Raw genomic sequence first — 13,918 nt, forward strand, 5'->3', positions numbered from 1 at the left:
GTACAGAATGAAGCAGGGCAAAGGCAAATAGAGTTTTGCCAAGAGAATGCACTGGTCATAGCAAACACCCTCTTCCAACAACACAAGAGAAGACTCTTCCAACAACACAAGAGAAGACATCACCAGATGGCCAACACCGAAATCAGATTGATTATATTCTTTGCAGCCAACGATGGAGAAGCTCTATACAGTCAGCAAAAACAAGACCTGGAGCTGACTGTTGCTCTGATCATGAACTCCTTATTGCCAAATTCAGACTTAAATGAAAGAAAGTGGGGAAAACCACTGGACCATTCAGGTATGACCTAAATCAAATCCCTTATGATTATACAGTAGAAGTGAGAAATAGATTTAAGGGACTAGATCTGATAGACAGAGTGCCTGATGAACTATGGACGGAGGTTTGTGACATTGTACAGGAAACAGGGATCAAGACCATCCCCAAGAAAAAGAAATGCAAAAAAGCAAAATGGCTATCTGAGGAGGCCTTACAAATAGCTGTAATAAAAAGAGATATGAAAAGCAAAGGAGAAAAGGAAAGATATACCCATTTGAATGCAGAGTTCCAAAGAATAGCAAGGAGAGATAAGAAAGCCTTCCTCAGTGATCAGTGCAAAGAAATAGAGGAAAACAATAGATTGGGAAACACTAGAGATCTCTTCAAGAAAATTAGAGATACCAGGGGAACATTTCGTGCAAAGATGGGCTTGATAAAGGATAGAAATGGTATGGGCCTAACAGAAGCAGAAGATATTAAGAAGAGGTTGCAAGAATACACAGGTTCAGTTCAGTTGCTCAGTCGTGTCTGACTCTTTGTGACCCCATGAATCACAGCACGCCAGACCTCCCTGTCCATCACCAACTCCCAGAGTTCACTCAGACTCACGTCCATCGAGTCAGTGATGCCATCCAGCCATCTCATCCTCTGAGAACTATACAAAAAAGAGCTTCACGACACAGATAATAATAATGGTGTGATCACTCATCTAGAGCCAGACATCCTGGAATGTGAAGTCAGGTGGGCCTTAGGAAGCACCACTACAAACAAAGCTAGTGGAGGTGATGGAATTCCAGTTGAGCTATTCCAAATCCTAAAAGATGATGCTGTGAAAGTGCTGCACTCAATATGCCAGCATATTTGGAAAACTCAGCAGTGGCCACAGGACTGGAAAAGGTCAGTTTTCATTCCAATCCCAAAGAAAGGCAATGACAAAGAATACTCAAACTACCACACAAGCAACCTAGACAGCATATTAAAAAGCAGAGATATTACTTTGCCAACACAGTTCCGTATAGTCAAGGTTATGGTTTTTCCAGTAGTCATGTATGGATGTGAGAGTTGGACTGTAAAGAAAGCTGAGCGCCGAAGAATTGATGCTTTTGAACTGTGGTGTTGGAGAAGACTCTTGAGAGTCCCTTGGACTGCAAGAAGATCCTACCAGTCCATCCTAAAGGACATCAATCCTGGATATTCATTGGAAGGACTGATGTTGTAGCGGAAAGTCCAATACTTTAGCCACCTGATGTAAAGAGCTAACTCATTTGAGAAGACCCTTGATGCTGGGAAATATTGAGGGCAGGAGGAGAAAGGGACAAGAGAGGATGAGATGGTTGGATGGAATCACCGACTCAATGGACATGAGTTTGGGTAAACTCCTGGAGCTGGTGATGGTCAGGGAGGCCTGGCTTGATGTGCTTCATGGGGTCACAAAGAGTTGGACAGGACTGAGTGACTAAACTCAACTGAATGGATATTGTCTTTTATTGCTAAATTTTCCTGTTTATGAATAATGCTGAACAAATAAGGAATTTGTATGCTTTTTATACTGGCAGATAAGTTTAATTATTATTTTTTTCAGTTCTTGCCTGGAGAATCCCAGGGACAGCGGATGGGCTGCCATCTGTGGGGTCGCACAGATTTGGACATGACTGAAGCGACTTAGCAGCAGCAGCAGCAGCAGTTTGATTATTTATAAATGTAGGATAAATAGGATAAGCATATAAGGAAAATTCTTAAAAGGGAAAATTTTGCATGCAAATTATATACATTTTTATAATTTTGAGACATTGCTCACTTAAACTTCAGAAAGATACCATTATTGACATCAGTAGGGAATGAGAGGCCCTGTTTCTTTCATTCTGTCAATGTAAGATATAATCATTTTTATTTCCATGGTTTCTTATGTGTTTACTTTGTGTTGGAATAGATTTCCTGTCTTTATTTTTGTACATTATTCTGCTGCTGCTGCTGCTAAGTCACATCAGTCGTGTCCGACTCTGTGCGACCCCATAGACGGCAGCCCACCAGGCTCCTCCGTCCATGGGATTTTCCAGGCAAGAGTACTGGAGTGGGGTGCCATTGCCTTCTCCGGTACATTATTTTACCATCATTTAAAAAATTTTGTTTTTTAATGTCCCTAGATATTACAGATAGGGACATTTATAACTCTGCAAATATTTTTCCCAGGTTATCATTTGCCTTTTAATGTTATTAAGTTAGACATGTAGATTTCCATATAGATTATAAGTTTAATTTATAAAAATTCTATAATGAAGATTCTAAATTAGGTTTGCAAGTTGATTATTGCTTTCCTATAGTTTTGTTTTTTTTTTAAATATATTCTTCCCTACTCCCAAGATTTTGTATACTTATATGTTTTTCTACATTTTGGGGTAACATTTTTGTTTCTGTTTTTACATACCAGTTTTTAAGCCATCTGGACTTTATTTTGGTTTATGTTATAAGCCAGGGCTCTTTAATTTTTTTCTAAGTGGTTTATATTTAAACACAATTTAATAAATTGCTATATTTTCCTTCATGATTTGGTGGGTATGAGCCTTTAAAATGCAGGAAATAATTATTCAAGTTCTTTAGCACTAAAATTGTTACTTTGCTACTTTTATAGAATAAAAACTAGTTGGATTAGTGATACACAATATGTCTCCTGGTTCTATAGTCATAGTTAGCAACGCTGAAAAGAACTGCACGGTTTGCTATTTAACCGATAGAGAAGAATAGTGGCAAATCCATTTAAACTGAGGTGAAGGATTTGGGTAAAGAGTAGAAGCCAAGGAGGCTGAGGGGAAACTACATGGACCTAAGCTTTACCTTCAAGTTGAAAAGTCCACTTTTCAGCACTTGGTCAAAATGGAGTCCTTGCTTTGAATTTAAACAGAGTAAATCTTAAGTTTTTTTTAAACCATAACTTTCCTTTTACACTAGACCCAGTTATCAATAGGTATAGTGTTTACCCTTCTAGACCAAAACTATGTACTTTGCTTTTTTGCACTTCCTGGAAAATTCTGTTTATCCTTTATATTTAGATTGTAAAATGTCTTCCTGCATATCCATTATTAATCTAGAACAATCTTACTAAAGCGTTGTAGGAGACTAGAGTTGTGTTCTAGTTGTAGGAGCAAGAATCTGTATTATCATCAGTAACTTTAAAGTATTTTTATGGTGGTGACAGTATTTTGTTTATCTACAAGACAGTCTTAAATTTCTAACTTTTGTTTTATTATCTGTTAGTAATGAATCTCAGACTATATGACTACTTTGTATAAAATAGAAATATGTCATTTTTATTAACTGTAATTTTACATTGTATAATTCAGGTGTCATAATACTCAACCAAAGACAATTTCATTCATTTTTCTCATATATGCTTAAGCTTGATGAGCCATAATCTTAGCTTAAGATTCACTGGTTATTCAGGTAGGGGGCCCAGTCATTGTTTATAATTGAAAAGAGGAGTAAGATTTCAGGTATTGTTTGTGAATATCAGTTTACAGAATATTTTCAGTTTAGATATTAAAATTGGAGGCTCAACTAATTTTTCAAAATTTATTTATATGAATTGTGATATTGAAATTCTGTGATATAATTTGTGTAAGAATCTGTGTCAAGGCTCATTTTCTCACCTGTCCTGATGAAGTTGTATATTTGTATTTAAAATCTGCCTCTAATATCTTTCATCCCTTTTTATTTTTGGTCACCTTTGTTAATTTTGTAGGCAAAGGTTAATATGCGTAGATAAACTAATCTTGAATTTTATTTCACTTTATAGACATATATGTTCAGGTCTTTAGATATTCTCTTGCCCTAAGTAGGAATTCCTTATATGTTAGGGTTTTGTTAGGAAGATTCAGGCATCCTTTTAGCATTCACTTGAATTTCTAAGGTAAGTTTAGGCATTTCATCAATAAAGTTTTTAATAGTAACCAAACTACTTCCTAGGAGAAGGCAATGGCAACCCACTCCAGTGTTCTTGCCTGGAGAATCCCAGGGATGGCGGAGCCTGGTGGGCTGCCGTCTGTGGGATCGCACAGAGTCGGACACGACTGAAGCAACTTAACAACAACAAAACTACTTCCTAGCTAGAAAAGAAAACTGCTAGTTTTAGAGATCTATTTCTATTGGATTGTTTTTTTTCTCTGTGAATATGTGCATATCATCTGTGATATAAATATTAATAGAAAATCTTGGTGCTTTATTCGACAGTTTTTTTAGTGTGTGTGGTAAGACGTATATAACATTAAACATTTTAATCATTTTTAAATGTACAGTTCTGTGTACGTTCACATTGTCATACAGCCATCACTTCCATTCATCTCCTGAGCTTTTTTATTTTCCTCAGTTGAAATTGTACCCATTAAACACTAACTTTCCATTTCCCATACCCCCAGTCTCTGGCAACCACCATTCTACTTTCTGTCTAAATGAGTTTGATTACTTTAGGTCCATTGCAGGTAGAATCATATGGTGCCTTTTTGTGACAGGCTTATTTCACTTAGCATAATGTCCTCAAGATTCATCCATAGTATAGCATATTTCAGAACTCCCTTCCTTTTTAAGGATGAATAGTATTCTGTTGTATGTGTTTACCACATTGTACTTATCCTTCCATCCGTGGATGGTTACTTATGTTGCATCCACAATTTGGCTATTGTGAGTAATGCTGTTATGAACATGGCATGTACAAATATCTCTGAGTCTCTACTTTCTGTTCTATTGGACATATACTATAACTCTATGATTAATTTTTTGAGAAACTGTCATAATGTTTTCCATACTTGGCTGCACCATTTTATATTACCTTCAGCAGTTGCATAAGGGTTTCAATTTCTGCATGACCTTTCCAAAACTGTATTTTTTCTGATGCCTTTTTAAAAAAAATAACTGTCATCTTAATATCTTTGAGGTAGTTATCTCAGTGTAGGTTATTTTTTTAACATTTAAAAAAAATTACGTATTTTGGCTGTGCTGGGTCTTTATTGCTGCACAGGCTTTTCTCTGGTTGCAGGGATCAGGAGTTACTTGCTAGTTGTGGTGTGCAGGCTTCTCATTGCCGTGGCCTCTCTTGTTGTGGAGCACGAGGTCTCAGGCGTGCAGGCTTCAGCAGTTGTGGTGCCTGTGCTCAGCAATTGTAGGTCACAGGCTCTAGAGGACAGACTCAGTAATTGTAGCACATAGTCTTAGTTTAAGCTCCTCAGCATGTGGGATCTTCCTGGACCAGGGATCGAACCAATTGGAAGGTGGACTCTTTACCATTGAACCACCAGGGAAGCCCTCAGCCCTCACTGTGGTTTTAATTTGCATTTCCCTAATGACTTCCCTAATGCACTTCCCTAATCAAGTGATTTTGATTGAACATCTTTTGAATGCTTATAAGCCATTTGTGTATTTTCTTTGGAAAAATGTCTGTTTGAACCCTGTCCCTATTTTTTAAATTAGATTTTTGTTGTTAAGTTGTAGGAATTCTATATATTGGGTTGGGCAAAAAGTTCATTTGGGTTTTCCCGTAAGATGTTGCAGAAGAAACTGAACGTACGTTTTGGCCAATGCGGTATTTTCTCAATATTGATTCCTTGTCATATTTATGATTTAAAAATATTTTCTCCTATGGCTCACATTTTCATTCAGTTCATGGTATCCTTTGGCACCCAAGTTTTAATCTTATGTCCAATTTATCTATTTTTCTTTTGTTGCCTGTGTTTTTGGTATCCTAGAAATCATTACCAAACCCAGTGTCATAAAGCTTTTCCCCTGGATTTTCTTCTAAGAATTTTATAGGTTTACCTCTTCATTTAGTTCTCTGATTCACTTTGAATTAACTGTATACGGTGTTAGGTAAAGGTCTAACTTCATTTTTTTGTAGTGAATATTCAGTTTTCTCAGCACAGTTTGTTGAAAGGACTGTCCTTTTTCTGTTGAATGTTCTTAACACTCCTGTCAAAAAATCATTTGGCTGTATATTTGAGGGTTTATTTTGAGGTTCTTCATTCTATTTCTATCTGTCTTTATGTCGGTACACACTGTTTTGGTTACTGTAGTTTTATAGTTTAAATTTCAAAATTAGAAACTGTGAGACTTCTGACTTTGTTCACCTTTCTGTAGTCTCACTATATTCAGTTCAGTTCAGTCACTCAGTCATGTCCGATTCTTTGTGACCCCATAGACTGCAGCACACCAGGCTTCCCTGTGCATCAACAACTCCAGGAGCTTACTGCAACCCATGTCCACAGAGTCGGTGATGCCATTCAACTATCTCATCCACTCTTGTCCCCTTCTCCTCCCTCTTTCCCAGCATCAGGATCTTTTCAAATGAGTCAGCTTTTCACATCAGGTGGCCAAAGTATTGGAGCTTCAGCTCCAGCATCAGTTCTTCCAGTGAATATTCAGGACTGATTTCCTTTAGGATGGACTGGTTGGATCTCCTTGCAGTCCAAGGGACTCTCAAGAGTCTTCTCCAACACCACAGTTCAAAAGCATCAATTCTTCTGTGCTCAGCTTTCTTTATAGTCCAACTCTCATATCCATACATGACTCCTGGAAAACCATAGCTTTGACTAGCCGGACCTTTGTTGGCCAAGTAATGTCTCTGCTTTTTAATATGCTGTCTAGGTTGGTCAAAACTTTCCTTCCAAGGAGTAAGCCTCTTTTAATTTCATGGCTGCGTGCACCATCTGCACTGATTTTGGAGCCCAAGAAAATAAAGTCTGACACTGTTTCCCCATCTGTTTCCCATGAAGTGATGGGACCAGATGCCATGATCTTAGTTTTCTGAATGTTGAGCTTTAAGCCAACTTTTTCACTCTCCACTTTCACTTTCATCAAGAGGCTCTTTAGTTCTTCTTCACTTTCTGCCATAAGAGTGGTGTCATCTGCATATCTGAGGTTATTGATATTTCTCCTGGCAATCTTGATTCCAGCTTGTGCTTCATCCAGCCCAGCATTTCTCATGATGTACTCTGCATATAAGTTAAATAAGCAGGGTGACGGTATACAGCCTTGACATACTCCTTTCCTGATTTGGAACCAGTCTGTTGTTCCATGTCCAGTTCTAACTGTTGCTTCTTGACCTGCATACAGGTTTCTCAAGAGGCAGGTCAGGTGGTCTGGTATTCCCACCTCTTTCAGAATTTTCCACAGTTTGTTGTGATCCACACAGTCAAAGGCTTTGGCATAGTCAGTAAAGCAGAAGTAGATGTTTTTCTGGAACTCTCTTGCTTTTTCAATGATCCAACGGATGTTGGCAATTTGATCTCTGGTTCCTCTGCCTTTTCTAAAACCAGCTTGAACATATGGAAGTTCATAATTCACATATTGTTGAAGCTTGGCTTGGAGAATTTTGAGCATTACTTTGCTAATGTATGAGATAAGTGTAATTTTGTGGTAGGTTGAGCATTCTTTGGCATTGTCTTTCTTTGGGATTGGAATGAAAACTGAGCTTTTCCAGTCCTGTGGCCACTGCTGAGTTTTCCAAATTTGCTGGCATATTGAGTGCAGCACTTTCACAGCATCATCTTTTAGGATTTGAAACAGTTCAACTGGAATTCCATCACCTCCACTAGTTTTGTCTGTAGTAATGCTTCCTAAGGCCCACTTGATTTCGCATTCCACGACATCCAAGTGAGTGATCACACCATCCTGGTTATCTGGGTCATGAAGATCTTTTTATGTGTAGTTCTCCTGTGTATTCTTGCCACCTCGTCTTAATATCTTCTGCTTCTGTTAGGCCCATACCATTTCTGTCCTTTATCGAGCCCATCTTTGCATGAAATGTTCCCTTGGTATCTCTAATTTTCTTGAAGAGATCTCTAGTGTTTCCCAATCTATTGTTTTCCTCTATTTCTTTGCACTGATCACTGAGGAAGGCTTTCTTATCTCTCCTTGCTGTTCTTTGGAACTCTGTATTCAAATGCATTTTCATTATGTCAGGTAACATTTAAAAAAATGCATCCAATGTAAATCTCTGGAAAGATAAGTGTAAAGAATTTTCTAGTTTCCCACTGTGTAAAAGAATACAAAACAAAAACCTTTGAGCCTAGATATTTTTCACAGACAGGGAAATCATTTTGGATTACACATAAAAGCCTCTGTTGCTTGAATTAATCAAGTAAACCATTTATTTATTCAGCAAATATTTAATGAATGTCTGCTAGATATATTCATTTTTATAATTCAAATTATATCTATTTCAAAGATTTTTCTTGCATGGGTACAACTTACTAGATATGAACTCTTAGTTCCAGGGTCCCACATGGTGGATTTGCTAATATCATGGGTGGAAGTGGATTGCAAAACTTCACAATTGCTGCTGTGCCATATACTCCAAATCTTCTACCTACTTCAAGCACATGGTATGTTAAATTGGTTTATTTAAATGCACTGTGAATTTCTGATTAGTTTTAAATGATCAAAGGTCTGACTGCTTATTGCTTCATTGAGAGGAAAATCTCAGCAGTGATCTCTGTTCATTTTGTAATCACTGATAAATAAAGAACTATATAGTAATAGTTTCTTGCCTTCCACTTTGTAGGTAGGAAAATGTTTGAGTAAACTACCTACTTATATTCTGTGTGTGCATGAGTGCTAAGTTGCTTCAGTTGTGTCTGACTCTTTGCGACCATATGAACTGTAGCCTGCCAGGCTTCTTTGTCCATAGGATTTTCCAGGCAAGAATACTGGAGTCAGTTGGCTTGCTCTCCTCCAGGGGATCTTCCCAACCCAGGGACCAAACCCATGTCTCTTATGTTGCCTGCATTGGCAGGTGGGTTCTTTACCACTCGCGTGACCTGGGAAGCCCCACCTATACTCTAATTGAATACATATAGTTCAAATATCACTAAAGTTACACTGTCATAAGTATCACTGAGTTACACTATCATTTCAAACTTAATTGCCCTATTGCTTATTTATTTTAGACTGGAGGGAACTTATTTTGGTCTGGTAATTTGCATACTAAAGGAAACTGCAGTGCAGCAGGGTTTGGTGTTTTTTTTTTTTTTCCTTTTTAAATACTACTTCAGGGTTTTCCAATTTGAATGCAAATTTGAGAGGGTGGTTTTATGTTAATTTTGAGTAGTGTTTTCACTTCTAGACAAAACAATAAAATATTTCAGAGCTTTCCTATTTAATAGTGGTATATTTTTCTTTTAAAGCATCAACATGCTCAAGTTACCTGAATACCCAAGCAAAGAAATACTCAAGGACAGGCTTCTTGTGGCACTACATTGTGGCAGCTATGGTTACACAATGGCATAATGAAGTCTGGAAAATTCTTCTGACTGCTGATGAGCAATTCAGAGTGGCAGAAGTAATTTAGGAAACTGTCAACAGAAAAGCAGCCCAAATGCAGCCCATAGGCGGGGCTGATGTTTAAAATTCATAAAGGATCAGGTTTTCTTTTTTTCTCTCTCACTTTCCCTTTTATATTTTCTCAGTTTGTGATACAATTAGAAAATATAAAATCACAGTAGTCTTCATTTCAAAAATGGTAATTGAAAATAATAGAAACTGTCCTTTTTCACATTTCTTTAATCTTATCCAAGAGTGTATTAAGGCAGCATCCTATTCTACATTCCACATCTCCTATGTAACTATGTTAAAAAGGTGTTGTCGCTTTATTTTTCTATATAATAAATTGTATTAGGATATCCGGCCTGGTATGTCCTATTGCATGTAAAGTGCTGTTTATATTTTGGAAAACTACTGTATAGAATGGGTTAATTTACATTGTATATAAAGCCACAAATATGTATTTTCCCATACTGAATCTATATTGCAATGATGTTTTTTAGCTTTTCAGTATTTTAATATGTAAAGTTTAGACTGATGTGATAATAAACAACTGATGATATGACATCTGATTTATATATTAAAGCTTTTTCTGTATTGTATGAATTATTGTCTCAAAGTTATTCTTATGTTTTGTTTTAATTATATTTAGATAAAATTAAAATATGATATTTTACCATGTTTCTTTTCATTACTGTGGTTTTATCTGTGAACTCTAATGTCACATTTGAAAACATAATCCAGTGTGCAGATTACAATTTAAGTATGTAATTCTTCCTTAAATTTGCTTTTTATGATTAAAATGTTGAATTCAAGTGATATATACCTAATATAGAGCATTGGATTTTTAAATTTTAGGGTGGGCTAATCAGTTTTCTTTTGAAAAGACACATTTGAATAGTTACAGCATACCTTTTAGAGGGGAAGCAGGCACACTCCGACATTCAAAAATATTAATGGAGGAATTTGTAATGTTTGGGGGCAGGAGGAGAAGGGGACAACAGAGGATGAGATGGCTGGATGGCATCACTGACTCGATGGACGTGAGTTTGAGTGGACTCTGGGAGTTGGTGATGGACAGGGAGGCCTGGTGTGCTGCGATTCATGGGGTCGCAAAAAGTCGGACACGACTCAGCGACTGAACTGAACCGAACTGATGGCCTTGCCTCTGGAAACTAAAAATAGACTATCCGGTGGCATCATTATTGGTAAAATGACTCTTATATGCATATTTTCTCATATATATGCAAATACAGCAGCTACTGTAGTTGTCAGTGACAAATATAGACAATGTATATATCAATATAGACAAAATTATATATGTGTATATAGGCTTATATGTTGAAAGCTTTGCTTTGCTAAGTTATAAAACTTATTTAATACGTGTTTTTGGTCCTCTTCCATTACTGTTGGTTTTTTTAATGTTAAGAAAACATCTTTCAACAGATTACATTAGAAACAAGGCAATTTCTTAAAATTACTAGTAGCTCTAAAATTAGGATTCAGATGCTTTTAATGAAGCTAGTAGTTTTTAAAACGTTGGGTTTTGAAAATTTTGTACAAGAGGTCATTGCCTTCTAACTTCAAATAGGTTATTTAATATTATGTTGCTTACAGTTTTAGTATTTATAAGCATTTATTTCTGTTTTTAATAGTCATACATTGGCTTTGTCAGGCTGGTCCTTTTTCAGGTATTTATGGAGAGGAGATAATAGAACATTTAAAATCTCATGGTTTTATATCCATGAATTTGAATATTTTTATCTAGAGCTAGCAATTTTAGGGTTTGTTCTTTAACATTATCTTTAGTTTCTAAACTTTAAGAATTTAGTTAATACAAAAAGATTTTATATGGATTAAAATTCCTATTTAAACTAGAGGCAGCAGGTCTCTATTCTGTTCCCACAGTTTCTTCTGTAAGTAGATGAATATGTTGAATGCAAGTATAAAAAAGTGATTAGAGAGTTTCTTCCCCTTTGGGTAAAAGATTACACTAATAGGAAAATAACTCTTACAACATGTGGGAGTTTCATATGAGGAAGAAAACAGAGAAATACAGCATTTTACAGAAATGAAGCTAGAAGGCAAAGGAGCATATTGTAGGAAACTGACTAATGAAAATATCTGGGTAAGAGTAATATTATTGACATTATAATCATTATATCTATAATATTAACTTGAAATAAGTCTAATTAAAGTTATTTGAGAGGATAGTGACCACATAGTTAATAAAAACCATCTTCTAATTCATCTAAAAACAAAAGGTAATATAATCTCATGAAATCTGTGCTAAGCACAGCCAGTTGTGGTGATGTCTTTGTTGGCTTTGGTGGCAGAATGATAGCTTTAAACATAGGTTATGTGTTAGAGGCTCACAGATAATTCCCACTCACACATGTGTTTTGTTTGTCATGCCAGTTCTAAATGTTGAATAAGTTGTCAACATTTTAAAAAATCAGGAGATTTCACTTAGAAGTCCATATTTTTGACTTTTGAGAAATCAGATAATTTAACGTTGGGCAGACATTCCCTAGAAGGCATTATTAGTAGTCTGGAATTGAGTAAAAGTCACTTCTTGGAATGCTGAACATGGTCTCCAGTTTGCCATTTTCTTACCCCAACCTGCTTCACTATTTTCCTGGACATTGATGGCATTGGAGTTTGCTTTTAAAAAAAAAAAATTGTGTTGATTAGAAATGTTCTCTTGGAGTATAAAGTGAAACAAATTCTTTGGAAGGCAATTTGGCAGTATCAGACTTTTAAAATGTACACAAGTCTTTGACTCAACAGTTCTACATCTAAGACTTAATCTGTGGATATACTTGTACACATATATAACATATTTGTACAAGAATGTTCACTGAAGACTTGTTCATTATAGAGAAAAATGGAAATAAATATCAGTAAGGGGTTGCTAATTGTGTTATATCTATACCAATAGAATATTAATTCACATTTACAAAGAATGAAATGGATGTGTACATCTGATACATAAATGTTTCTTAAGTTCATTAAATGAAATAAGATGTATCAAAGTGCTGTTAATATTAGTGTGTAAATACCGTATATATATAGGGTTATAGGCAAGAAAAGTTTCTGGGCCAGAGACATGCTATATCTGGGAAAGCATAAGATGGGATGAAGACTTTTTCACTATATAAAGTTTTTATCCTGTTTGTCTAAATCACAGTTCAGTTCAGCTGCTCAGTTGTGTCTGACTCTGCGACCCCATGGACTACAGCACACCAGGCCTCCCTGTCCATCACCAACTCCTGGAGCTTACTCAACTCATGTTCATAGAGTCGATGATGCCATCCAACCATCTCATCCTCTGTTGTCCACTTCTCCTCCTGCCTTCAATCTTTCCCAGCATCAGGGTCTTTTCAAATGAGTCAGTTCTTTGTATCAGGTGGCCAAAGTATTGGAGCTTCAGCTTCAGCATTAGTCCTTCCAATGAATATTCAGGACTGATTTCCTTTAAGATGGACTGGTTGGATCTTGCAGTCCAAGGGACTCTCAAGAGACTTCTCCAACACCACAGTTCAAAAGCCTCAATTCTTCTGTGCTCAGCTTTCTTTATAGTTCAACTCTCACATCCATACATGACTACTGGAAAAACCATAGCTTTGACTAGATGGACCTTTGTTGGTAAAATAATGTCTCTACTTTTTAATATGCTCTCTAGGTTGGTCATAGCTTTTCTTCCAGGGAGCAAGCATCTAAATCACAAGCCTGTGTTATTTTCTATATGATATATGTATTACATGTTCAGTATCCTAAATCAAGAGAAATCTCAGTAGTAGGTTTTATTGAATTTATAAAATGCCACAGCAATAGTGATAAATACTATTTTAATAATCACAAAACATTTTATAAAAGATTATCCTAATTAAATTATTTTCCTAATGAAGTCTAAGAAAGGAATGCCTCCTTGCCCACAAAGCTCTGTTTCCATGTTGCCTGATAAACAGCCCTGTTTATAGCTCTCTTAAATTCTATTAATTAAAAATGTATTTGAATTTACACCTCCCCACCCCAATTTTTGTTTTTTTTTTTAAATAACAGAAGTGGTACTTATTTATTATGGTAAAATATAGAAAGTATGGATTATTGTACACTAGAAAAAGCACTAAATTATACTGCCCAATAATTTGTATTTTCTTCTAATCTTTCTCATGCATTTTTCCCATAGTTGAGTTCATAAAGGACATAGCATTTAGTATCTTTTTTATTTATTCATCATTTATATTAAGCTTTTCCTATGTTATTGCAGCTTATTTGTAAACTTTTTAAAAATGATGGCGCAATGTTCTGTCATATAGATGTTTCATAATTTAC

At 36.0% G+C, this 13,918-nt stretch overlaps 1 protein-coding gene across 5 annotated transcripts in view; it reads left to right on the plus strand.

Moving 5' to 3' along the window:
• HACE1 (HECT domain and ankyrin repeat containing E3 ubiquitin protein ligase 1) overlaps positions 1–10,259 on the plus strand; it is a 119,078-nt gene extending 108,819 nt beyond the window's left edge. For all 5 annotated transcript variants that reach the window (XM_010856682.1, XM_010856684.1, XM_010856687.1 and 2 more), the window contains 2 exons: positions 8,530–8,643; positions 9,445–10,259. In XM_010856682.1, coding sequence (XP_010854984.1) covers positions 8,530–8,643; positions 9,445–9,547 — 217 coding nt within the window. In that variant the 3' untranslated portion in view covers positions 9,548–10,259. The remainder of the gene's footprint in view (positions 1–8,529; positions 8,644–9,444) is intronic.
• The last annotated feature ends 3,659 nt before the right edge of the window (positions 10,260–13,918 follow it).

This window comes from Bison bison, unplaced genomic scaffold (assembly GCF_000754665.1).
Source record: "Bison bison bison isolate TAMUID 2011002044 unplaced genomic scaffold, Bison_UMD1.0 scf7180017864373, whole genome shotgun sequence".
Classification (NCBI taxonomy): domain Eukaryota; kingdom Metazoa; phylum Chordata; class Mammalia; order Artiodactyla; family Bovidae; genus Bison; species Bison bison.